A 27632-nucleotide genomic window follows, 5' to 3' on the forward strand; every position below is an offset into this window, starting at 1 on the left:
AAACAAAGTTAAAATTGTTGTCATATCCTTCATCTTTGCCACTTTTAAAAACCGGCGAGTTTTTGGATAATTTGTATTTGATTTACGGAAAAGGTATTATTAATATTTGGTTCACTTGTTACTTTTGGTCTTGTATACTCAGCTAAAATAATAAACAATTTCATCAAGTAAAAGATTTTAAATTAAGAAATTAAGAACCAGACACCGGTGTAAGATAACGTTCTGAACAAGTGTGTATGAAAGGTGCCAAACAAAGCAAGAAAGAAAAATACAAGAAAAAAAACATCCCAAAACATCAGTCTACCTGGACTGGGGATCGAACCTCAGACCTTCTGATTACCGGTTTAGACGTGCTCCTAATATAGCCTCTGTGTTGTAATGGTAGCACGTCTGACCGGTAATCAGAAGGTCTAAGGTTCGATCCCCAGTCGAGGTCGACTGTTTGGGGGGGGGGGGGTTTCCTTGTATTTTACATTCTTGCGTTGTCTGTCACCTTTCATACACGTTTGTTTAGTTCTTTAAAAGATTTTGAACATGACTCGATTGCTTTTATGCCTTCGTATAAAGAATTTGGGAGACCTTCCGAAAGCTCCTCGTGCTAAGGAAAACAATAAAAATTTTCCCTCAACTAACCATAAGAAAAAATCAAACCTAGTACCTTTAACTAACCCTAATAGGAAAAACAAACACCCTAAAACCTTTACTAAGACTTATGACTAACCCGAATGGAAAAAAAAATCCTCCGACCTCGAGCTAACCCAAAGAGAAAAAAAAAAAAACAACCTTGGACTGCTTTGCACTACCTTTCAATACTTCACAAATCAAAATGGCGGCCGAGAGTTTAAAAAATGCTTCTTTTTGATGACATATTGAATAAATAAACACATGACAAAAGATCAACGGTGAAAATACAAATTGGAAGAAATGCTAGCGCTAGGAGCTTTCGGAAGGCCTCCCCTTGTATTTTTCTTTCTTGCTTTGTCTGGCACCTTTCATACACACTTGTTCAGATCTTTAAAAATATAGACGGATAGAAAAAATAAAGTGAGTAGAGATGACTCATATGAACAACACAAAACAAACAACGTTTCGGCCCTTGGCCTTCGTCAAGAGACAAACACCAAAACACAAAACTTTAAGGTTACAAAAAAATCACATTGTTTCAAATGTCAAAATTTTACACCAAATTGATTTTTGTTGTTTGTTTTGTGTTGTCGCTTCCGACATATGAGTCTTATTTACTCACTCCATTCTTTCTATCCGTCTTATAGATAGAACGAAGATGACGTCACACAGGTCTTTATTATTGTTTTGGTTTGGTTTTTTTTTTTGCTATCCGTGTATGTGATTAATTCTCACTAAACTGTATTAACGTGACTATAAACGTTCAAGGTTACACATAGTTTTTTGTCTTGGTCCGTTATACTTCCGGATGGCAATGTTGTGAGTTTCTTAGCCAAGCGCATACTATCAATTGGCTCATTTCGGCACCTGTCTTTTTAAATTATAGACGTGTTATATTGTTTTACTTGCAGATTGCATTGAGATACGATGATGTGTAGCACACATGTGTATGTGTGTTACATGCTGATCCTGCTTTGGCACGCTGTCATCGGAAAAGGTAAAATACAAACTTGGTCTTCATAGCAATCCCTTAGTCGCCATAGCAACCATGGACAAACAAAAATTATTTGTTGATTTTGGCCAAATAAATAAATAAATAAATAAGATTGATATTATTATTTATATGGCGCATTTCTAGAAAAGTATCATGCTTAATGCATTTGACAAAATTTTATTTATTTCCCCAAGCAAGCCATAATATGAAACCGTAATTCCATTTCATCCAGCATCAGTCACCTGTTATGCGCCCTTTTTGTACAAATACTCTTACAATATCCGTCAACTCCTACATCCGGGTAGGTCAAACCTGAGTCGAACGGGGTAATGTGTGTAAAGCGCTTGACCCAAGAAAACAACACCGGGACGAGAATTTTCCAAGATTACTGTCACCCGTCCAGACATTGACCGCGCATAAGATTGCCTGACTTCTATGACGAGACAAGACCCCTAACTGCTGAGCCACGAAACGACGGATTAAACGTTTCTACTCAAAGGGTCTATTGATGAAAATGATCAGCCATCGTGAACTTATAGATAGAACGAAGATGACGTCAAACAGGCCTTTGTTATTGTTTTTTGCCATCCGCGTTTGTGAGTTGTTCTCACTAAACTGTATTAACCAGACTATAAAAATTCATAGTTACACATAGTTTTGTGTGTTGGTCCGTTATACTTCCGGATGGCAATGTTGTGAACTCCTTGGCCAAGCGCATTCTATCTATAGATAGTATGCGCTTGACTAAGAAGCTCATAACATTGCCATCCGGAAGTATAACGGACCAACACACAAAACTGTGTGTATCCATGAACGTTTATAGTCGGGTTAATACAGTTCAGTGAGCATTACTCATAAACGCGGAGTTAAAAACCAATAACAAAGACCTGAGTGACGTCATCTGCATACTATCTATAGCTAACTACGGCGGCGTTTGCACTCACTAACTCACTCACTCACTTATTCACTCATTCCCATGACCAGCTGATCGTAGGCGGGACATACGGGAGGCAGACTTCACAAGCTCACGTCATTCGTCACTGTCCCTGTCCTTTTCCAGAAAGCTATTTAAAGAAATAATCTAAAAAATATAATTCCCTTTATTCAACCCGCAGGGGAAATTTGTCTCAAGGGCTATCCCAAGGGAAGACTGGAATAACCCAGGCGTCATCCGTAACACAATTGAGCTAAAGCGAAGTGACTTGCTCAAGGCCACACAGTGCAGCGAGGGGTGATCGAATTCGAACTCGGCCACGCTACCCCTGTGGGACTACATCCCGAACAATCAGACTTTGTCCACCCATCGTCGGGGGGCATGCAGGATGCAGACGTCATAGCCTTACGCCATTCGTCACGGTCTCAGGACTTATCCAGAAGGCTATCAGGATCCAAAAGTCACAATCTGACACATCAGAGAAATCAATGTCTCATGTCGGTGGTCCCGATAGCTCAGTTGGTAGAGCACTCGCTTCACACGCAAAGGGACCGAGATCGATCCCGGGTGCAGTCGAGATTTTTTTCTGATCCCAACAAGCAGTGATTGGGTAGCTGGGTCTGTTAGATTTGGAGGAAAGTACTTTGCAATAGGTTAGCAGGCAATTGCTATTGTCCGTTTCACGCTATAGAAACGGGGATAAACTCCGACTCTTTACAAAAGGTATCTGACCAACAGCAACATGTAACATGTAGACCGAGACATGACGGCTATTAGGCGATATTACAATTTTATTTCTCGACAGCAACAACACTGTTGACGCCATGTACTCATTTTACACCTGAGTACGTTGAGAGAATGTCAGGAAAGAGCCTTTGTCTCCAAGGACTCAACTTGCGCCGAGCGAGGCTCGAAGCCAGGACCTTCCGATCCGAAAGCGAGTTCCATACCACTTGACCACATAGCCAAACGATTTATTTTTGTCTTACTTATTTCTCTTCGTCTGGTTCCTTCCGATGTAACACCAGATTGATGCGACTTGTCACAAACAAACTTGAGCATTTGTATAGGGCAAAAAAAATCACATAAACGTGCTCAAAGCGCTTTACAGGAGGTTCTAAGCCAACGGTAACACGTAATATGTAAGACGAGACATGATGTGATGCCTTTTAGCGATATGACATTTTGTTTTGCAAGAGACAACGCTGTCAACGGCCAGGCACTCATTATACACCTGAGTACAATAAGAGAATGTCAGGAATGAGCCTCACTCAACTTTGAGCCGCTCTGAGTGAGAGTCGAACCCTGAAGTGGAGTATCATACCACGTGACCACATAGCCGCCTCAAAATTAATTAATATCACTCTTTCTATTGTTCTACAGATGTTGTCTGCAATCCACAAGAATGGAGGCATTTGGGAATAATTGGAAAATATGTCCATTTTCATGAAAGCCCAGCAAATTGCAGTTCTGCATTTACGACATGTGAAAGGATGGGTGGCCAAAGTTTGATTGTCCGGGAAGCAGACAAACAGCAAGCTGTACTCCAAGCTGTTGGTGGGTATATTTTTGTCACTTCCCATCCTCGTTTATATCAGATAACATAACGAGATATGATTCAGAATAAAGTTTACAGGCCGCGCTTGAACTCACACAATAATTTAAATAATCGTGTATTTTGATATGAAATGAAACACTATTCGATCACCTATTCAAAATAAGAATTTTGTTCTTGAGTGAAACGTATCAAGTTGTATGATCATGTCTTTTAAAACGAACTATTATAGAATATCCAACTAAAAGAGTTCCTGCATTCCACAACGCCAGGAAATAATGGGTTTCCTTCAATCGCCTCTTAACTGGACATGGCAGAACTGCATCAAATATGTGCAGATTGAAACTTGGGAACAATGATACCTACCGGAAATGTCAGGCAGCCCCAGAGACCTGCTATCACATCGTCCTCCATTGTCCAGTAACTAAATTTGAAGGTGGCTATGAAACCGTCCTTAGGGCGGAGGAAGACTTTCGAAGCTGGGTTGACGAAATAAATTTGGAAGTGTAGCCATACGCTACCACTACTACTACTACTACTACTACTACTACTACTACTACTACTACTACTACTACTACTACTACTACTACTACTACTACTACTACTGCTGCTGCTGCTACTACTACTACTACTACTACTACTACTACTACTACTACTACTACTGCTACTACTACTACTACTACTACTACTACTACTACTACTACTACTACTGCTGCTACTATTATTACTACAAATACTACTACTACTATTACTACTACTACTATTACTACTACTACTACAACTACAACTACTACTACTACTACTACTACTACTACTACTACTACTACTACTACTACTACTGCTACTACTACTACTACTACTACACATACTACTACTACTATTACTACTACTACTACTACTACATTACTACTACTACTACTACTACTACTACTACTACTGCTACTACTACTACTACTACTACTACTACTACTACTACAAATACTACTACTACTATTACCACTACTACTACTACTATTACTACTACTACCACTACTACTACTACTACTACTACTACTACTACTACTACTACTACTACTACTACTACTACTACTACTGGTATTTTTTCTCTCTCCATTTTATTTCTCTTCTTCAGATGCCATGTGGTGTTCATATGATAAACAAATCTTGTCTTGGATGGGATTAAAGAGTAGCGATGGAAGGACGTATAACTGGTCGGATGGAGAAGAATTGGTGTGTGTTATGTTTTATGACTATTTATATAGCATACCCTATAATAGATTTCAACAGTCGTGACGTCACTTCTGTCGTATTGACGCATAGTAACTAAATAACTGTTTTTAAACTATCGGAACAATGGCGGACGCCCTTATGAAATACTTCTACGGCGAGCATAAAAGTGTATCCAGAGGAAAAAAAAACATTATAAATCTGATCATGTTTTGACTTTTATACACTCTGATCACATGACATACGAAAAAGTTCAATATAGCATGAAGAATAAAAAGTATCAATTTTCTTTTTTTAGAACCAAGCTGCTGGTTACTGGGCCAACGTGACATCAGACTATTGAATCCTATTATATCAGTATTGATACAATGCCCCTTCCGTACTTTTTCAAAATTTCATACAACGGTGCTATTGAGATGCTGAGACTAGCTTGTATACATGTGGATGCCCAGAGCAGACGATGGAGCACATCCTTAGAGAACGCCAGGATGGGCCCAGCTGCACTAACCATGACCAACGCGTCTGCTCCACAGATGCTGTGGAGTGGGTTCGTTGTTGGAGCGACAAGCTATGATGATGACTGAGATGCATGAACACTTCCCTTGGCGATCATTGCCCGGATTTTTCAATTCCAGACATGCCATGCCAATCAAAAAAAAAGATATTTTAACTTAAAAGAAATAAATACAAGCTATGCAGAATTTTGTTCAGCGAAACATGCCCTACTTCAGAGAGTGATCGTGACAAGAAATATGTCTTTAAATTTTGGTGATTTAAAAAGGAAATCTGACCAAGAATAACATTAGAAGTCTCGTAACAAGTGGGATAATGTCCCTGGTGTGAGTGAGCATAAAAAACTTGAGCTTTTTTATAGTGCAATATCCACTAAACGTGCTCAAAGCGCTCTACAAAGGTTCCCTGGCCAACAGCAACACGTAACATGGAGAACGAGACATGACGCCTGTTAGGCGATATTATTTTTTTTTTCGACAGAGACACCGTTGTTAACGGCCAGGTACTCATTTTAAACCTGCGTACGATGAGAGAATGTGAGTAAATAGCCTTTTCCATGGGCTCTACTATGCGCCGAGAGAGGCTCGAACCCAGCACCTTCCGACCCGCAGGCGAGTGTCTTACCACAAGACCACATATCCGCACAGAGAAGAGAGTTAATTTTCAATCCTGGGTGGGTTTTCTAACCTCCCATAGTGGACGGGGAGGTTACTTACTGTGTCTTCTATTCCCCTATATCTGTTTTCCAACTTGCTTTCTCTCTTTGTCTTGGAGTGAGGTTACTTGGTTTTGTCCTTTACCTCGTCGGTGTCCTTGACTGAGAGGGAAACAGTCAAATATATAGTTAAAGTTTAGGGAGATGCTTTTTTTCATCTCTTTGTTATGTCTTGTTATATATGCTATTTTGAATGTATACTGGAAGCATTTGAGTGTGTTCCTCTTAGTGGGATTCTGTGCTGGTGTCTGGACGAGACTTTTTAGGTGCTCTCAAACTAAGTACATTGATGGTATGTTTGCTCTTGGAATCTACATCTGTTTCCTATCCGAAACATTACCCATTCTCATACTTTCTCTTGTGTGCTTTCAATTGTAAACCTAGAATGTTTGTCACTATCCCAGTTCCTCCTTTTTACTGAGAAAAATAACGATTAGTGTTGAATTGTAAGTTTGATTTATTAGAAGAAGGCAGATACTGTTGATGTTTCGAGTTTCCCCTTTATCAACAAAAAACGATGAATACAACACTAAGGACGAATGAGATATGTTAGAATGGCATAGTTTAGGTGAATAAAGCAAAACAATGGTGGAACAGGAAATATACTTCCTTACAAAGGGGCCTTCTATTTCCTGTCTGTGACGAGCGATTTTCTTTCACTGCGTGATTTCTTTATCATTCGTCATCGTCTCATTTAAAACCACGTCAAACCTAGTGGACGAGACATATATTTGAGTAACACCTCCAGTAAGATAATCAAAACATGGACAGCCTTTCTCCAATAAAGCCCTAAATCTTTCTAACGGAAATTTTGGTCGTTAGGTGGGAAACATTTCCATTGTATAACGGAACACTCACTTTCAGCTTAAGGCTTATTTACCTGTTCAAATTGTCTGCCCATTGTATTCATGCCTTCTGCTAATTACTTTTTCCAAACAAGACTCCAACGTGCATATGCCCTGAGGTCTTGTCTCGTTCAAGAGTAGCTAAGATTGCAATTACTGTCCTATCTCTCCGGTAATTCTCCGTTACTCCGTATTAATCAAAGCATATGGATATCATTGGCTATCTTAAACAGGAACATTCTTCTGATTGGCTATTCCCATAATTCAGACGCTCTTTTCCATTTCATAAAACCAAATTTATTTCTGATTTTAATCACACACACGCTAAGAAGCCCAAGAAAAAAGAGCTATCCCTCCAATTTCAAACTTTAAAAAAGTGTGTCATCCCTCGGCTGGAGGTAAAATGAATTATTGGTTAACATTCAAAGTGGAACGAGATATTACTGTGAATTCAATTTAATCTAGCATTACTCTTATAGTTTGTGTATATATTTTAATTGTGCTATTCCATGGATGTTCGTAAGTTGGAATACCTGTACAAAACTATATCTATATGTATCTTATACTATAGTTAACATTTGCTTATAGTCTATGCTTTTTTTTCATTTATATTCAATATGTATATCGCTTGAATGTCTGTACCCCACCGCCAATCGCCGGCCACACATCATAACCTCAATTATAATTAATAAAAATAAATAAAGAAATACCAGGGACACAACCCTGTTAAATTCTCATCATGTAAGATAGCTCGACTGTCAGTTGATGTTTAAAACATATACTAACTACCATTATCATGGAGTTACTGCTGTCATGGTCTCAAGTGAGTAAAGAGCTACTCGACTATGCATAAAGATCTATGTAGAATGAGGCCCCAGAATTTACTAGTTACTATAAATGAAAAACAATTAACGATTTGTTTACAATGAAATAAAAATAATGATGAAATTTAATTAAAAGAGATAAACAGTGATCGTGGCAGTTACAAATAGAGATATGAATATTTTACGTAACTTATGATAATATGTCAGGTTCATAAGTTTACGTTTCCAGGCAGTTGATGGGCTTGGATGATCTATTCCTCTGATAACAGGATTGGACTCGTAAAATTCCGCTTCCAGGCAATTGGAAAGAGGTTATAGTGTAGTACAGCGGGCTTGGGTTTGATCCTTGAAGATTATACAATCAAAGTTAAAAGCTCCGGCGTCTTAATGGTGTAGATATAATATCTACAAAGTCCCAAAAGATAAAAATCTTCCAGTATATATATAGGAATAGAGCGACTGGCCGTCCGGCATAGATTGTGGAGAGAAAGTGAGTGTAGAGTGTTAGACCTATCAGCTTTTATAATAAGTGGCTACGTGACAGAATGTAGAACGAAAAGTATTCACTAATTAGAAATTAATTCGAGGGAAGGCTATAAAAGGAAAGACGATCTAATATTAGAAGGTAACGTTTATCTAAGCCTACCGAAATATAACTGGAGTGAGATGAATTCAGTTCTTAATAAAATAAAATTTAATAAGATAATTGTGAACAATCTTTACTGTGACACCCCCCACCCACGTTTAAAATATACTCTTTAACCATTATGGGAAAGATAGATTTTACAAACGGAAGTAAATTTACTATCATGATACTCTAGCATTAATCCATTGTTATGATTTGTGCTACAATTAAATTATTTATTAACTAGACATGGAAATGTTTATATTAACGTAGGTATATGAATGGGCGACAATAACAATGAAAGATTGTGATTACAAATCATTGTGATGAACGACATGATGGCAATGTGATTACAAATCATTGTGATAAACAATAGTGATGGTAATGAAGCATGATTTAAGTCGATGATATGAAGGTAATTTTCTGAATGAAATGAATGAAAATGTAAATGGAATATTGACATTTCAATTATTAATCATAAATGAGTGAAAATTCATAACAATAATAGATAAAGAGAAGATTTCCCAAATCATGAATGGGTATGGTATATATATCCAAACAATACTCAATGTTACATTAAGTTGGGTCATCATGTTTACAAATAAAATTATCGAAATTGTGCGTTCTGATTTGGCATAGTTTGCGAGGTAACTAACAGTATGCATGGGAGGTTAAGTTATACCCTTCTCATGTGTTTATACTAATCGAGAAAGTAGGTCGGCGTGAATATTTTCACAGCCTGGTATGTGAGAGATACTGAAAGTGTAATTTTGCAAAAATAGACTCCACCTTAGTACTCTACTATTATTCATTTTGTTATTTCTTATGTACGTGAGTGGTTTATGGTCCGTTTCGACCACAAACTCTTTTAGCAGTAGATATCTGCTGAATGTCTTTAAAGCAAAGACGATGGCTAGTCCTTCACGCTCTATTACAGAGTATCGTGATTCTCTGTCCAATAATTTTCTGCTTGCATATAAGCAAGGCATTAGAGTTCCCTCATGCTCCTGTAATAGTACACCTGCGATGCCCTTATCAGACGCGTCAGTTCTTACAACAAATTCTTTTGATATGTCGGGTAATTTAAGAATTGGTTCTGAACAGAGTAATGCCTTTAATTGGTTAAAGCTATTCTGACACACTTCTGTCCAAACAATTTTGTTCGGTGACCCATTCTTTGTCAGATTTGTTAGCGGTGTCGCGATGTGCGCGAAGTTGTAAATGTATTTCCTGTAAAATTTAGGAGCCCAAGTACTTTGCGTACTTCTTTTTTTGTCTTAGGTGGTTGCAATTGTGCGATTTTTGTTTGTTTTTCTGTCTCGGGTGTCTGTGTCCCATGACCAACGGTATGATTGATCCTGCATTTGAGGCTTCGATATTAGTAAACATAGGTTGCGACACTGTGTCTCTATCAAAATACTTTTTTAGCATATTTGCATGGAATGTCTTTGTTGTGTTGTTAATTTTAATCTCGTAATTAACATTAGATTTTACTGCTGTTATTTTGAATGGTCCTTTCCATGTAGCTAAAAGTTTACTCGAGTCATTGGGTAAGAGTATTAGTACTTTGTCACCAATCTCAAATTTTCTTGACTTGCTTTTGCGATCAGAGTATTCCTTGTATTTCTCTGCTTTTTTAGTGACGGATTCCTGTGCTAGCTTACATGTGTCCTCTATTCTGTCTTTCAGGTTTCTTACATATTCGTAAGCAAACATAATTTCGTTATTGTCCTCCTCATTCCCTTTACAAATGTCGGCTACTATATTGATCGGGCCGCGAGGTGATCGTCCATACATCAACTCAAATGGGGAGTAGCCTGTAGATTCTTGGGGTATTTCTCTATATGCAAATAGGATTGCTGGTAAGTATCTGTCCCAATCATCTGGTTTTTCTGCTGACACTTTTCTTAACATATTCTTTAGAGTGCCATTAAATCTTTCACAAAGACCATTTGCTTGGGGGTGGTAGGGAGTTGTGAATGAGTGTTGGATTCCCATGAGTTTCATGGTTTCATGCATCATATGTGATGTAAATTGGGGTCCATTGTCCGACAGTATCTCATTTGGTATGCCTATTCTGGTAAAAATTGTCATCAATGCTTCAGCTATGTGATCCGATGTAGTTGATTTCAATGCTATCGCTTCTGGCCACCTGGTTGCGTAATCGACTAGTGTTAGTATGTGTGTATGGTTTCTATCTGATTTTGTTAAAGGGCCTATAATGTCAATTGCAACTTTTTGAAAAACTTTTTCAATAACTGGGGTTGTCTCTAATGGCAATCTCGGTATTCTGCCTTTTGCGACTCTTCTTTGGCATGTGTCACAAGATTTCACATATTCTCGGACGTCTTTAGTAATTCCAGGCCATGTGAAATTCTCGGATATTCTCTTCAATGTGGAAGAGCTCCCAAGATGTCCAGAAGTTATTGAATCGTGCGCTATTCCAAGGATTTTGTTTCTGTAAATACTCGGCGTGACCAGTTGTTTAGCTATTTTGTTTCTTTTCCTATGTAACCTGAACAGAATATCTTTTTCAATGATGTATTCAACTTTTGATTTTGTCCCTTTGTTTGCGATATTGAAATATGAAGTTAAAGTCGGGTCCTTTTTCTGTTCTTCAATGAACGTGTTCCTGTCAAATTGTTGTGGTTCTAGAGAAATAGTCATTGGCTTCTCTGTTGTCTTAGTCATCTTTCTTGTTTCTGCTAGACAAGCTGTTTCTTGGGTTAATGACCATTCTTTTACATCTGTTGGGTTGTCTTTAAGACCTTTTATATTGCCAACAATAACATCAGCGACGGGTTGGGAAGTATACAGCATTCCACTATTCCTGTATAGTATGGGGTTTCTATGTACACGTTAGCTGTTTCAAAGGTTCCGACTGTGCCACTGAATGTGATGCATTGTACCGTTTTTCCAGTTTTGTCTTCGTCATTGATCAAAGATGCTTTTATTCCTACTGTACTACATCCTGTGTCTCTCAATATTTTGCAATCAGTTCCATTAGCTTTGCCTTCACAAAAAAATAGCGATCCTGATTTGTGAGTTTGTGTTAAAAGTGACATACTTTTCACGCAATACACATTTATATTTTCTCCTGACATTATTCGTGTCTGATTATTTACACTGGTTTGGAGTGATGCATTTGCAGTTTCTTTCGGATATCCCACGATTTTGTAACATTTGTCTGCTGTGTGGCCTTTCATTCCACAATATTGACATTTAATTATAGGTTTGTTGGTTTTCTTATACTCAGTATTATTGTCAGTGCTATTTTTTGTTTTGTTTTGATAGGGTCGGCTATGGTCTCTATTGAACTGTTTGTTCCATGGTTTGTTACTATGATCATCTTGTTTCACTTGCGTGTTCCGAGTGATTGATCGGCTCGTTCTATTTGAGTACTGAACTTTAGGTGTACCTGGACTCTGAGCAGCGGCAGCGTAGTATGGTTCCTTCAATGTTCTGCTAAGGGGTGTCAATGGATGTGCGCTGTTAAAGTTTTCTGCGTAGATTTTTAATTTGTCCAAGTTTTCTGGCTTTCTCTCTTTAAAGAATGCGACTAAATCTGGGTTGCAAGCTTGATAGATTCGATTCTTCAGCGTGAGATAGTAAAGGCCTGCAAAGTCGTCTTGTTTTACGTTTGCCAACTCAAGCCACCGATTTAGAAATTGAGTAATTCGGTTCACGAATGTATTAAAGTCTTCTCCACTTTCCGGTTTTGCAGTGTGAAACCTTTCCTGGTAACCATCTTCCGTTAATCTAAATCTTTTTAGTAGAGCGTCTTTAATTTTACCATAGTCATCTGCATCTTCAGTTGTTAAGGTATAGAAAACTTTTAGCGGTTCTCCGGATAAGCAGTTAATCAAGGCTGTGGCCCATTTGCTTTCTGGCCAACGATAACATTTAGCCTGAACTTCGAATCGGTGTAAGAAGGATTCTAGACAGTCTGAGCGTTCATCGTATGTTGGCATGCGTGGAAGTTTCACGAAAAATTCATCACTATTATTATGTTTTCTTTCATGACCGGTTTTTGTTTTTTCAATTTCCAGCATCATTTGGGTCCTTTTGGTTTCTTCTTCTGCTAAAGCTATTTGTCTTTTTAGTTCCCTTTCTTGGACTCTTTCTTCTCGTTCTTCTCTACGTATTCTTTCTTCGTGTTCTTTTTCTTCTCTACGAATTCTTTCTTCGTGTTCTTTTTCTTCTCTACGAATTCTTTCTTCATTTTCTTCTCTACGAATTCTTTCTTCGTGTTCTTTTTCTTCTTTACGAATTCTTTCTTCATTTTCTTCTCTACGAATTCTTTCTTCATGTTCTTTTTCTTCTTTACGAATTCTTTCTTCATTTTCTTCTCTACGAATTCTTTCTTCATGTTCTTTTTCTTCTTTTACTTTCTCTTCGCACCATGAAAATATTCTTTCCTGGGGTATTTCTAAGTCCTTTGCGAGACTTAAGTATCTTTTATATGCTTCCATGTTGCAATAAATTAGTTACGATGTTTTATATATATTATATTGACAGGATACTGTTACTGACTGTTTTATTTATTTACACTTACTGGAATGAACTGTTCTATTTTTAGAAATCTCTCTCTCTTATTTCAACTTATTATGTATGTTGAATTTGATGCCTTTTATCGTTATATCTTATAAAGCAATGTGTCAATACAATGCGTAGTTATTATGACTTGAGTCAATAACAATGTGTCAATCGCGTGTACTCTAAACTATGTTACTACGAAAAATGTATCACCAATGTGTGTGACTCGTCGTTAGTTTGTGTACAATTATTCGCAATGACGCTAATATACTAGAGTGTGATAACAATAATAGGATGCCAAAATAATCCCAAGTTATCTATCACTAAATATAACACGACGGCTAGTAGACTCCTTTTATTATTATTTAGTTTTTAAAGACTCACTTTTCAGAACATAATATATAAGTGGTTTTCGGTAACAGTAATATGCCAAAAATGCATTTAAAACAAATCACTATGCAAAACTAATCACGATGTCTATAGTTACTATGTGATGCCCAACTCATGTAAAAGAGAATAATGAAGGATATATTTACCAACTCAGTTCGTGGCTGGGACCTCTCTCTTGTTCAATGGTTGTTCATCAATTGTAATTAGGCATTGAAGAGTGTTTAACAGTGATGTCTGAAATACAAAACAATAAAATATCGTAAGATTTATAATAGTTCCAAAATGTGTTCACAACACTGAGTGATTGGATGATAGATGAATGAATCGTTATGGAATGTAAACATATTGAAAACAATTCATGAATGAGGAAAACAACAAAATGAAATGAGTGATATAATAACAAAGTGGACAAGGAATGAATGAATGAATGAAAAACTGAGTGAATAGATGAATGAATGAATGGATAATGTATGAATGAAAGAATGAAGGGAGGAATAAATGTATGAATGATTGGATAAATGAGTGAATAAACGAATGAATGGATGAATGAATGAATGAATGAATGAATGAATAAATGAATGAACAATGAATGAATGAATGATTTATAAATGAATAAATGGATGAAGGAATGAATCAATAAAATGCTATTCAATTTGAATGAAAGAATGAATGGATAAATTGCTATTCCATTTAAATGAAGAAATGAAAAGGAAAAAAAAATCAATCCTGTAAATAGGGAGTTCAATTAAAATATGATCAAGTGGGGCAATTAAGAGTTTTACAATTTAAACTTTAAAGTTAGATGAAATAGATATAAGTAACTAAATAAATTCAATTCTTTATATGTGTCCCCTCCAAAATGTCATGGTCTCAAGTGAGTAAAGAGCTACTCGACTATGCATAAAGATCTATGTAGAATGAGGCCCCAGAATTTACTAGTTACTATAAATGAAAAACAATTAACGATTTGTTTACAATGAAATAAAAATAATGATGAAATTTAATTAAAAGAGATAAACAGTGATCGTGGCAGTTACAAATAGAGATATGAATATTTTACGTAACTTATGATAATATGTCAGGTTCATAAGTTTACGTTTCCAGGCAGTTGATGGGCTTGGATGATCTATTCCTCTGATAACAGGATTGGACTCGTAAAATTCCGCTTCCAGGCAATTGGAAAGAGGTTATAGTGTAGTACAGCGGGCTTGGGTTTGATCCTTGAAGATTATACAATCAAAGTTAAAAGCTCCGGCGTCTTAATGGTGTAGATATAATATCTACAAAGTCCCAAAAGATAAAAATCTTCCAGTATATATATAGGAATAGAGCGACTGGCCGTCCGGCATAGATTGTGGAGAGAAAGTGAGTGTAGAGTGTTAGACCTATCAGCTTTTATAATAAGTGGCTACGTGACAGAATGTAGAACGAAAAGTATTCACTAATTAGAAATTAATTCGAGGGAAGGCTATAAAAGGAAAGACGATCTAATATTAGAAGGTAACGTTTATCTAAGCCTACCGAAATATAACTGGAGTGAGATGAATTCAGTTCTTAATAAAATAAAATTTAATAAGATAATTGTGAACAATCTTTACTGTGACAACTGCTTCTCCTTGCCTTTGTCGGCAAATAAAGGCTATTATGATGTGTCGCTCAAGGACGATTCGGTGGCGAAAGACAAACTCGATTGGCTCTAAGACCTTGTTGTTTTAACTCTTAAATGAAGGTCCTGATCCTTGTCCTTGGAGCACCCAGTCGTGCCGAATCCCTGCATCCCAGTCCTTGAACAGTGATAAACCCCTGATGTCAACCCCTAACTACAACACACTGTTGTGATGTCCAGAAAACTCTGCAAAGCAGGCGCCAACCCTGGAACTAGCTGATACATTTGCCTCAGTCAAGCAAGCCGGCGGGATAAAGATAAGCCAAACGGGCTTATACCATTTTCAAATGTATTTTCCACGGACACAAATGATTAGAAACTAACTTAATCAATCAATCATAAATGAATCGATTAATAAGACAAGAGATAAATAGATAATAAATTAGATCCACTCAATTAGAGCTATTCTTCCTGATAACAAATAAATACTTATTCTTTCTATCTTTTCCTGTAACAATCTAATTAAACTTTATGTATAGAATTGTTATTATTGCATTTGGACGTTACTATTGTCTTGACGCACTTGCTATTAATACAATTAAGTTATAAGGGACCCTAAGGCAATTCTTAATCACCCCCTAGATTAAACCTGAGCCGTTTGTGGAATAGGTTGAGTGGTGCAACTGGTAACGAGAGCCATAGAGCGCATACTAGTTCGAATCCAGACCATTGAGCTATCGGTTGGACTCGATCCTACAAAAATAACACACAACCCGCCACACTGTCGCATCATTGTTTTCGTTTATTCACATACCTTAACTACGCCGTTCACACATATCTCATTCTTCCTTAGTGTTTTATTTATCGTCTTTTGTTGAAAACGGAGAAACCCGAAACGTCCACAGTATCTGTCTTCGACTAATAAATTGAAGCTTACAATTCAACACTTATCGTTATTTTTTCCTTCGAGCTTCAAGCAGCAACATTTTCATTATTCCTTTTTACTGGCGATGATATGGCCTTAATGTATTGCAAGCGCCGTAAAATCTCTAAAAACAATAACAATGTTAATCAGTACCTTTTGATGTATTGGATCTCATTAGTTGTATTATAATATGTGCGGCTATGTGGTCTAGTATTATGACACTCGTTTTCGGATCGGAAGGTCCTGGGTTCGAGCCTCGCTCGGCGCATAGTTGAGTCCTTGGAAAAGGCTCTTTACCCACATTCTCTCACGGTATTTAGGTGTCAAATGTGTACCTGACCGTTAACAGCGTTGTCTCTGTCGAAAAAAATGTATTATTGCCTAACAGGCGTCATGTTCTTTATGTTATGTGTTGCTTTTGGGCAGGGACCCCTTTGTAAAGCCTTTGAGCACCTTTAGTGGATATTGCGCTATGTAAAAAGCTCAATAATGTATCGTCAGTGGCTAAGCGGTGGCTTGTCCCGTTTTCTCACAAAAGTTAACCGGTTAACTGCTTATTCTGGAAAAACCTCGCATTTAATCATTTGACCAGAAAACGCGTGCTTCAAATATCGATCGCTTTAAAAGACCTTTATCTTGGCAAAAACGCTTAACATGGGATATAAGGAAAACTTTGCAAGGTTTTTGCCAAGATGAGGGTCATTGATCGACATTTGAATTGTGGGTTTTCTACCCAAATTTTTAAATACTTTTTTCAGAGTACAGCAGTTAACTGGGTGAGTGATTTTAGATGTAAAGTTGTAGCAAAGGAGGAACATTGTACGTCTAAAAGCTAGTGTGCCAGCGGTGTGTCCTATGCTACATCACATAACAAGTCACGGATATTTTAGGATTATGTCTTTATATAGGAAGTACATCAAACAGGCATTTTATACTGAAAGAAATGGAAATATGCGTTCATATGGCCTGCTGCATGAAAACATTCAAGCACTAAATATAGCACTCAGGAAATCAGTCGATTATCAGCCCAGAAAGCCTGATTTTTTGGGATGTTTTTTTTTTCTTGTATTTTTACTTTCTTGCTTTTTCTGGCACCTTTCATATAAACTTGTTCAGATATTTATCTTACATCAGTGCCTGTTCCCTAGTTTCTTAAACCGGTGAAAACGCGCTTTATATATATATATATATATATATATATATATATATATATATATATATATATATATATACATGTAAATATATTCATATTTTTATTGTCCAATACAGGATAAATCGGGCTACACGAACTGGGCGTTTGGATCTGTTGATACATTAAAGATGAGCAACAGTTGTGGTGCCATGGAAATTTGTGACAGTGGAGACTGGTTCATGGCAGAGGGAAAACTGCAGAAGACTTTTCTTTGCGAGGCAGATGGTAAGCAATACCGTAAGAAGTCCTAAATATATTAATATAATATTATGTAATATAATTCCCTTTATTCATCCCAAAGGGGTAATTTTTCTCTTGGGTCTATTCCAAGGGAAAACTGGAATAACGCAGGCGTCAGCCGCAGCAGTGCAGCGCCGCAAATTAAATTAAGGCGAGATGACTTGCTCAAGGCCACACACACGGCGCAGTGGCGGGTGATCGAACTGGGTACCTCTCGGATACGAAGCAAAGTCCGTACCGCTGAGCCACGATGTTACTGGCTAGGGAAGAATACTCAATCTCGTGACGTCGTACCTTCTACTTTCTGGTTACTAAATCATTGGAAGTGTGTATGTATCCAGTCCTTCTGGGGACAAATAATGAATTGGTAACATCGAGATATCACAAGATGGAATAACTATTTTAACAGCAGGGTGTATAGGCAGATCGTAAGAATTACGAGGCGGAAAAGAGCGAGGATGGATGGTCTTGTATTGACGACCAGCATTCTATATTTAGACTTGAAATAAGATGTCATCACTCTGACACCAGATGATCATTTACACAAGGTACGTTTTCAGTCCTCCGGAATAATGGTGAAACGCTTCCAATGAAATAGGAACCAGATTTTGGACATAACGCTTTTCTGCTCTTTTATTGGTACACATGCCGTTTAATAACGATAATAATAATAACAATAATAATAATAATAATGATGATAACAATAGTGATATGGGAGGTGGATAAAGTAGGCAGGGGCTTCATCATTTAAACATTTAAAACATATTGCGATGTTGTCATTTAATATCTCTTTCTGATTATTTGCCAATGCATTTAGTAGATAAATGAGAGGGAGTGGGACATACGATATTTTCTTAAAATTAAATTTCGGCACTGTTCTGAATGACTTGAAGACGAGAGATTTTATCTTGACTTACACCTAAAAGAAGAGAATTTCAGTTATCAATAAGTGATAAAAAGAAAGTGGCAACAAGCTTTTTCCTCTTTCACGCTCTTTACAAGTCCGAACCATTTCAATCTATCTTCTTAAATCCTTATTGATACATTCTTCACTTCAGTCAACCTTGAATTCATTTCTCACTTTATCTTTTCTTGTCCAGCCAAGTGACCATCCCAACATCCTCATTTCTGCCACCTCAACTTTTATCATATCAAGTGGATTCAATCTAATTTTACCATAATTAAAACAAGAAGTGAAGTGAGTAGGAAAGTGCCAGAAGACAATAGAGAATGAAAACGTCGAGGTGGCGATGGGGGCTCGAACCCGTGACCTTACTGGTACGACAACTCCGCCTGGCCGGGGAGATCGTGACTCTTACGTATGAGCTATCCACGACCCCCAAAAAGGTCGCTTCAAATTCTAGTCTCTCCGCGACTTCTTGGGGTCACGGGTTCACACACGCAAACGAAGCGAAGCTAGTTGACCAGCAGTTACGCTCAATAGCCAATATTCTCAACACAAACATGTAACATAGGAACGATTGAGACATAATTCCAACATTGACATTTCAGTGCCTTGCGCCTCCAGACCGGTAATTACCGTGGATGGAAAAATGTTGGAAAAGAGAACACAAGGAATGATCTCTGATGAAACTGCGGCAGTTCAATGCGTTTTACGTGGTTACTCTAAAGCGACGGCATTCATACAATTGTCATGCAACGGAATTGACACAAGTCGTAGCTTATCTTCTACGACAACGGTGATGCACGTCAACTTTACCATGCACGGGGAGACGTGTACCTGCTTGTCACAGAAGACGGTTGGAGATGATGAGAAATTGGAAATTACTCTAAACTTTATGGAATGTAAGTCTTTATTTTTTTTCTTATGATATGTTGACATCAATATACCCTTTACTAGATATCTATATCTTTAAAATCATATCATTTGCACGTCCCTCTAAAATTATACTATGTATTTATTCTTACAGCTTTCAGGATTTTTACACTATACCTATTACCAAGTTTTACTTTACCACATTTATTTAGGTATATTATATTTATGTATGTATCTCTGTACAAAAGATTCCTTTTTGGATGAATAAAGTACATTATCTTCATGATGATGATTATTATTATTATTATTATTATTATTATTATTATTATTATTATTATTATTATTATTATTATTATTATTATTATTATTATTATTATTATTATTTTTATTTATTTTGTTTTTATTATTATTATTATTATTATTATTATTATTATTATTATTATTATTATTATTATTATTATTATTATTATTATTTATTTATTTATTTATTTATTTATTTATTTATTTCTGGAGGTAATGTGAATGTTGCTGCTCGAAGCTCGATCGAAGAAATAAATAACACTCTGAAATTGAATGTAAACGTCAATCAAATATACGAAAACAAATAAAATGGACGTTTCGAGTTCCACTTCATAGTCTACACTTTATTTTATTTCACTTTCTATACTACATTACACAGTTCCTCCCCGCCTCCCCTCTTTTGACTTAATTAATTTCGCACCTTTTTAAAATATCGATTGTTCTATTTTAATTCATGCTTCCTCACAAAGTAGCATACTGTTTCCTGCCCATCAATGTTTTTGTTTATGCATCTTAACAACGCCACCACATTATCTCATTCGTCTGTAGTGTTTCATTCATCCTGATTTGTTTATAAATCACCTACGTATTGCAAGGGCAAAAATCGTCCCTTATTCTCGACGGCGGGCAAAGTTCTAAAATTAGAGATAGGAAGAACAGGTGGTCGGATTATTATTTTTGTTAATAGGCAATCTTTATTTCATACATTATCTTTACTAGTAAAGCATAACCGAGAGATAATTGGTTTGAATTCCAGCCTTTGCGGGCATTTAGAATTTGATGATTTAGCAGTTGTGATACTTATGGAATGCTCAAAATGATTGAGTCCAATGTCAATACAACCCTATAGATAGAATGAAGTTAACGTCACTCGGGTCTTTTTTATTTTTTTTTTTTTTTTTTTTTTTTTTTTTTTGCTTTTTGCCATCCACATTTATAAGTAGTTCCCCATTTAGCTGTATTAACCAGACAATAAAAGTTCAAGGTTACACATGATTTTGTGTGGTGGTCCGTTATACCTCCAGATGGCAATGTTGTGAGCTTCTTAGCCAAGCGCATACTATCTATTAACAGTAGATTGAAATATTGATTTTGTAATGAATAGCACCATCATTCTGACTGATCCACGAAAACTCACTAGACATCATTTACATGGCGTACTTTGATAGCTTGAAACAGGATAGCGCAGTAGCCGACTTCTCCGTCTACCTTGAAATCAAAACCAGGTGATCCAAGCTCTGAGCTAACATCAGAGGTGTGATCATATTTAAACTAAATAATAAGAGGACGCGCTTATCACTGAAGTTGACATTTGGGGTTAGATTAGCGGATTGGCAAAAACGCTTCTTCAGATCAACGGGCGGCAATCGATAGGGAATTCAACGGTTTTGATTTTACCGGTTGTTTATTGAATGTCATTAGTTGTTATTTGTCATCGTTGTATCCAATCGCTGAGTGGTTCGAATGCAACGAGGCCTGACACACAACACGGGCAATTTCAACTAATGCGCATTGCTGTCTTATTTAAATCGTCCGATTAAAGATAAAACTCCAACCAGGATACAAACCAATCAAAATTGAGTATATGTTACCCATCGTCAGGATGAATCCGACCATAAAAGGTGAATTTAGAATTCAAATAATTCGGAAGTCCCAGGTTTGAGAGTGTTTGCCAAGATGAGAGTCATTTAAATTGATCGATATTTGAATGGCGAGTTTTCTGGCTAAATTTTTTAATATGTTTTTTTTCCAAACTAGGGCAGATTAGAAGAAATGGGTTAGCGGCGTGTCGACAATAAACAGTAATTTAGATACCCAGAAGCTTTATTCATATTTCAATGCGTCTTGCTTTCTATTAAGTCGATTTCCATTTTTTACGAGCATCCATGAGGACATTCTTCATCTGAAGCGATGTGTACGTTCTAAAAATCACAGGAGAATTTCGACTGCTTTGTTATTGTAGCAGCTTTGATTGTCTTACTGATTCTGTGGAACTCCGTAGAAAAGTAGATTACAGTTATTCAAGCTGCTGGTCATTTGACAGATGATCAACAATTTCTATTACTTGTCTTTATGAAAAACGTTCAGGTTGCTTTCATTTTTTCATAAAACTTTAAAAGAGATCAAAATATAAGCCAATAGATCTTCTTTTTTATTTGCCGAAGGAATTCAAAACGCTTTTTTACTTTCTCTCTAGAATTGTTTTATTTTAGAATCCATGAACTAAAAAGACCCCCGAACTGTCAAAGCTCTCTCATAAATAGATCAAAAGAAATTCAACAAGTTAAAAGCTGTTCAAATCCGTCGATATTTGCAATTTAACAGAAGAAAAAAAGGTTGTGGCTAAAACGCCGTCAGTGTAAGGCATCATGATTGTCTAGATTGAGGTAAACCACAATAGATTTTATCTTATCTTTATGTAATAATCGGAATTTATCTAAAGCTAAACAAACTTAAATTCAATTTATATTATAAATCAATGCATACAGAGATTAATAATTAATAGATAGTTGGTATCAAAAATAATATTAATCATATTATGTTCTACTTTCACATTTATTCCAGATTTGCTGAAGCGATTATCAGGCCTTATTAACAGTCTGGTCCAAGGAGTTCAAAGCAATCAAGCTATGGATGTCCTTGATCAAAAGGCAAATGAGATTATCACGCTATTAGATTTGATCACAGAAGCTCTAGGCGTGGACTTGAAGGTGTCACAAGCAAAGGTCACTTTGAAACACGTTGATAAAATCACGGACTGTTGCTTCAATGTTTTCAATTGGAAGAAGCGTCAACAATTTCTTACGTATGTCGACAAGGTGGCGGCCGCCGTGTCCTTGCCTGTAGATGGTGCTTTCTACTTTTCATCCACAAATATCGGCCTATCAATCCAAAAGGCCACCAAAAACCGAACCATGGACTGGAGCCGTGTGATGTTCCATGATGTGGATTCTCTAGTTGATCACAAAATCTCCGTCGGCTTTGTGAAGGACCTCGGATTGTACGATAGGGGGGACCATGATTTAACGTCTATCTTTTTACCACCTATGACAGCCATCTTCAAGACTTTATCTGATGCAGACCAAGCCAAAATGGACCGAGTTAGCGTGGTAGTGTACAGAAACGCCGAGATCTTTGGACTATATCCGAACAGCAAGGACATGGCCATAAAAAGCAGAGTCGCATCCATCGATGTTCCTGGAGTAGGGTTTGTCAAAAACCTCGATGAAGAGATTTCGATTACTTTCTTGCACGAGCCGTCTAAAATGTTGTCGAGATGCGTCTACTGGAATGTTTATGGGGACGAAAAGCAAGGCGTGATAAGACAATGGGATAGTGATGGATGTACTCTGTTAGAGTCTGGTACTGGCTTCTCCACGTGTAGTTGTAATCACTTGACCAGTTTCGCCCTGATGATGGCTGTCGATGAGACAGGAATGCAGGAGCACGATGGTTATCTCGAAGTGTTGTCTTTTGCCGGATGTGCAATATCTATTGTAACTCTCTCCATGACTCTTTTCACTTACTGGATGTTCCCCTTTCTGCGGCTTGACAAACCGTCTAAAATACTTATGAACACGTGTGGGACTTTACTGGTGGCAAACATTATGTTCATTGTCAACTCGGTTGTTTCGAAGAACGTTCACGAAGCGGTCGTTGTGTGCAAATGTGTAGCGATTGCTTTACACTATTTCATGCTATCTTCGCTGATGTGGATGTCCTGTGACGCTTATTACCTGTATATGGGAATGGTCAAAGTTTTCCTCAATTTCAAAAGACATTACTTATTCATGTTTACATTAGTATCCTGGGGGATTCCGTTTTTGGTTGTCTTACTGACCTCGACAGTTCGCTCCTTAGAAAATTACGATTACATAAACAATGCCATTTGTTGGATTCAAAAACCAGCCGTATATTTTGTATTCGTGCTCCCTGCCGGTTTGAACATGTCCTTTAACTTTGTCATATTCTTTATTGTCTTTCGGTTTCTCAAACGGGCGTCAAGCGCTCAGTTAGCGCCTGAAAGAAGAAACGTGATCGCCCAGCAACTGAAAGGCACCATGTCTCTAGTGTCTCTGTTAGGCTTGACTTGGGTTTTTGGATTCCTGGCGATCGGAATCGGCCACGTTGCTTTGAGTTATTTGTTCGTGATATTTAACACTTTGCAAGGGTTTTTCATCTTTATATTCTACTGTGTGCTCAAGCCGAATGTCAACTATTTCTGGACGAGGCTGTTTCAGGATTGTCGCGGTCCTCGTGCCGATAGATCGGGCTACAAAAAGAGCACAGTGGTCCTGGATTATTCGTCACCCGACAAAGCAGAAAGGATGGGGGAGACGTCACATTATTCGCCCGCGTCCAAAGATGTGTCGCACAATGTTGAAGACATAGGAAATGACAAAGATGGACGTTAAGCTTGCACATGGGCGAATGGAGGATTGTCAAGATAAGACAGTATGGGTTTTATCTAAGAGATTGTGGATGCTAGCTGAACCTGGAGTCGTAAATGAAGGACGTATTTATTGGTCAAAGTGATACTAGGCTGTTAGAAGCTGTGGACTGTAAAAAGTAATAAACAAACATGAATTTAACAGCTTCAATAAATAAAAAGAACAAAATACCAAACACGGAACGCTTCGGGTTCAAACCCTTCTTCAGCCAACAACAAAAAACAATAAAGACATAAGTACATTACTAAATTCCAGATAGACAACAGAGATCTTGGAAAGATTTTTCTACAAGAGAAGACCTACAAAATATCTCTGTCGTCTATCTGGAGTTTAGTAATGTTGTATTTATGTCTTTATTGGGTTTTTTGTTGGCTGAAGAAGGGTTTTCTGTTGGCTGAAGAAGGGTTTTCAGCCTGAAACGTTCAGTGTTTGGGAGTTTGTTCTTTTTCAAGCTGTTAAATTCATTTTTGTTTATTACTTGTTGAATTATTTTGTCGTATAAAGCAAATAAATGTCACTTTTTTGCAGAAAACATTTACATTTATAAAGCAAATTAATTCTTAACTGCTCAAGTCTTCTATTATATCAAAAGATAATAAATGATATGCATCTTTTCCAAATATCCTTAACCAAGGAGAAATAATTTACAGCGATATAATGGAATAAACGAGACTTTTCTCTCTCTCTCTCCCTCTCCATCTCTCTCTCTCTCTTTCTCTCTCTCTCTCTCTCTCTCTCTCTCTCTCTCTCTCTCTCTCTGTATGTTTGTATCTTTGCATTTATTATGTATCTATCTATCTATCCCAACATCTCTTATTATCTCAATTTAAATTTTAAAAATAAATTCATTGTCTTGATTGAGTAACAATATCTAATGATTAATGATTAAAATATAATCTTTTTGATGATTATTTTATAAAGAATTTTCTGTTCTGAATTACATTAAAGGCCTTATTGATGGCATGTGTTATTGTCATAAGAAATTTTATCCTTAAATAGTATACAATGCTGTAAATTGCCAGACTAGTCATTCGATGCTTTTTATTCTTCATGCTGACTAGAACTTTTTCACATGTCATGTGATCTGATTGTATAAAAGTCAAAACAGGATCAGATTTATAATGTTTTTCTCCTCTGGATACACTTTTATGCTCGTCGGAGGATTTCATAAGGGAGGTGATGGAGATAATTATTCCGACAGTTTAGCACCAGTTACCATGCTTCATTACAAGGGAAGTGACGCCACGACTGTAGAACCCTATTGGAGTCACATTGTTACAACACAATCCACAACTTTATTGGACATTTTAATTGTATTAAAATTCTCTTTATTCATACCCAAGGAGAAGTGTGTCTTTAGGGTCTATTCCAAGAGACGACTGGAATAATCCAAGCGCCAGCCGCAGTGCAGCGCCCAAAGTGAGAAAGGGCGAGGTGACTAGCTCAAGGCCAAACAACGAGGCGGGTAGTCAAACTCAGTACCTTTTGGGGTAAGAAGCAAAGGCCGTACCGCTGGGCCACTCACTCACTCACTCAATCCTCTCCGGGCCAGCTGGAACTTGAGGCGATACAAGGGGTCTCCACCTGGTCTTGTCAGCAGCTATTCTTGGGGCCATCTCGAGGGACAGACCTCTCTGCTTTAGGTTCATCTACAGGTACGTATCCAAGTCTCCTGGGGCGGCCTCGCTTCCTCTTTCCTTGGGGTGTCCATCGCAGAGTCTTCCTCATCAGCGTTTCATCAGGTCTGCGACAGACATGCCTCAACCATTGCAATCTATTCCTTTTAAGGAGACCGCTGAGTCACACTGGCCCTTTAATTACTACAGGGTGGAAGGAAACTAATGTTATGTCCGACGATGTGGTCTAGCGGTATGACTCTCCCCTTCGGATCGGAAGGTCCTGGGTTCGAGTCCCGCTATAGGGGACGCATAGTTGAGTCCTAAGAAAAGGCTCTTTACTCACATTCTGCCGCCACAATCAGGTGTAAAATGAGTACCTGGCCGTTAACCGTTTTGTATCTGTCACAAAAAAAATGTTGTATGGCCTAACAGGCGTCATGCCTTGTCCTAAAAGTTAGGTGTTGTTGTGGGCTAGAGGTCCCTTGGAAAGCGCTTTGAGCATGTTTAGTGGATATTGCGCATGTAAAAAAAAAACACCAAAAAATCAAGACTTGAAATAAATATAAAGGACTAGAGATAAGAGAGACAACCCTACTTTGTTTTTAACACAGTAGAAATAATTGAATTAGTTCCCTTGCTTTAACACTGGACTATTTGTCTTCAGTCATTTTTATCATAATATGGCATTTATATAACGCAATTTCCACTAAACGTACTTAAAGCGCTAATAATTTGCGGCGCTGCAATGCGGCGGACGCTTAGGTTATTCCAGTCTTCCCTTGGAATACTAGATCCTAGTGACAAATTTCCACTTTGGGATGAATAAAGGGAATTTTATTATTTTTGTATTTTATTTAATGAATAAGTAAATTAAAATTGAAAAATAATGATCGGAACCAAAGCATTCAGTTGTATTGTGGTTGGGTGGTCTGGTGGTTTGATACTCGCCTACGGACCGGAAAGTCAAGGGTTCGAATCCCATTCTAAACAGCGGATAGATGTGTCCTTGGAGAAGGCTCTTTACTCACATTCTCTCACCGTCATCATCATCATCATTGCCTTTTTCACCCTGGGTCAGGTTATAGGCCACAGACAAACAGTTTCCATCCTTCTCTATCTCACCGTACTCAGGTATTAAACGAGGACCTCGCCGCCAGCAGCGTTATTTCTATCCAAAACAAATGTATTATCGCCTAACAGGCATCATGTCTGGTCCTCCGCGTTACGTGTTGATGCTGTTTAGGGATCCCAAATTTCTGAACGAGAAGTCGTTGGTAAGAGCAAAATAGAGGAGAGTGGAGGTTTGGGTCTGGATAAGGCATTTTAAATCGATTGGTCTCACATATACAAACACACACACACACACACATGTATATACGCATACATACACACATGTACACATACATACATACACACAAACTCATACATGCACACACATACACACACATATCATACACACACATACACACATACACACATACATACACACACATATACACACACATGCATACTTACATACATACACACGCACACTTTCACACACGCGCGCGCGCGCACCTACACACACACACAAGAAATCAAAACCAAATATAAGCGGCCAAAGCACGCATGCAGAGTTGTCAAATCTGGTGGAAAACACGAACTCTTCGATAGACTAGCGTCCTAACCAAATGATAGCAAGCAATTGCTGCAACCCATACTAATGCTACAGAGAACTGAATGCACATTATTGCAAAGTAC

At 37.5% G+C, this 27632-nt stretch overlaps 1 protein-coding gene across 1 annotated transcript; it reads left to right on the forward strand.

Annotated features, from left to right (window-relative positions):
- Window positions 1-25236, forward strand: LOC144957772 (adhesion G-protein coupled receptor G4-like). Its single transcript, XM_078889186.1, has 7 exons — window positions 1-93; window positions 1536-1621; window positions 3936-4109; window positions 5240-5337; window positions 17583-17730; window positions 19258-19551; window positions 22388-25236. Exons 2-7 carry the CDS (start codon window positions 1552-1554, stop codon window positions 24235-24237), a joined length of 2634 nt encoding a protein of 877 aa, XP_078745312.1. The 5' UTR covers window positions 1-93; window positions 1536-1551; the 3' UTR covers window positions 24238-25236.
- The last annotated feature ends 2396 nt before the right edge of the window (window positions 25237-27632 follow it).

The sequence above is a fragment of the Berghia stephanieae genome, chromosome 12 (genome assembly GCF_034508935.2).
Source record: "Berghia stephanieae isolate SIO BIC M18660-M18661 chromosome 12, UCSD_Bste_1.3, whole genome shotgun sequence".
In the NCBI taxonomy this organism is placed as follows: Eukaryota; Metazoa; Mollusca; class Gastropoda; order Nudibranchia; family Aeolidiidae; genus Berghia; species Berghia stephanieae.

Coding starts and splice junctions, on each gene's coding strand:
- LOC144957772 (XM_078889186.1), top strand. CDS start 1,552: ATGATGTGTAGCACACATGTGTATGTGTGTTACATGCTGATCCTGCTT. Junction 5,338..17,582: donor GGTCGGATGGAGAAGAATTG/GTGTGTGTTATG, acceptor TGTCCAATACAG/GATAAATCGGGCTACACGAA. Junction 17,731..19,257: donor TTTTCTTTGCGAGGCAGATG/GTAAGCAATACC, acceptor TTGACATTTCAG/TGCCTTGCGCCTCCAGACCG.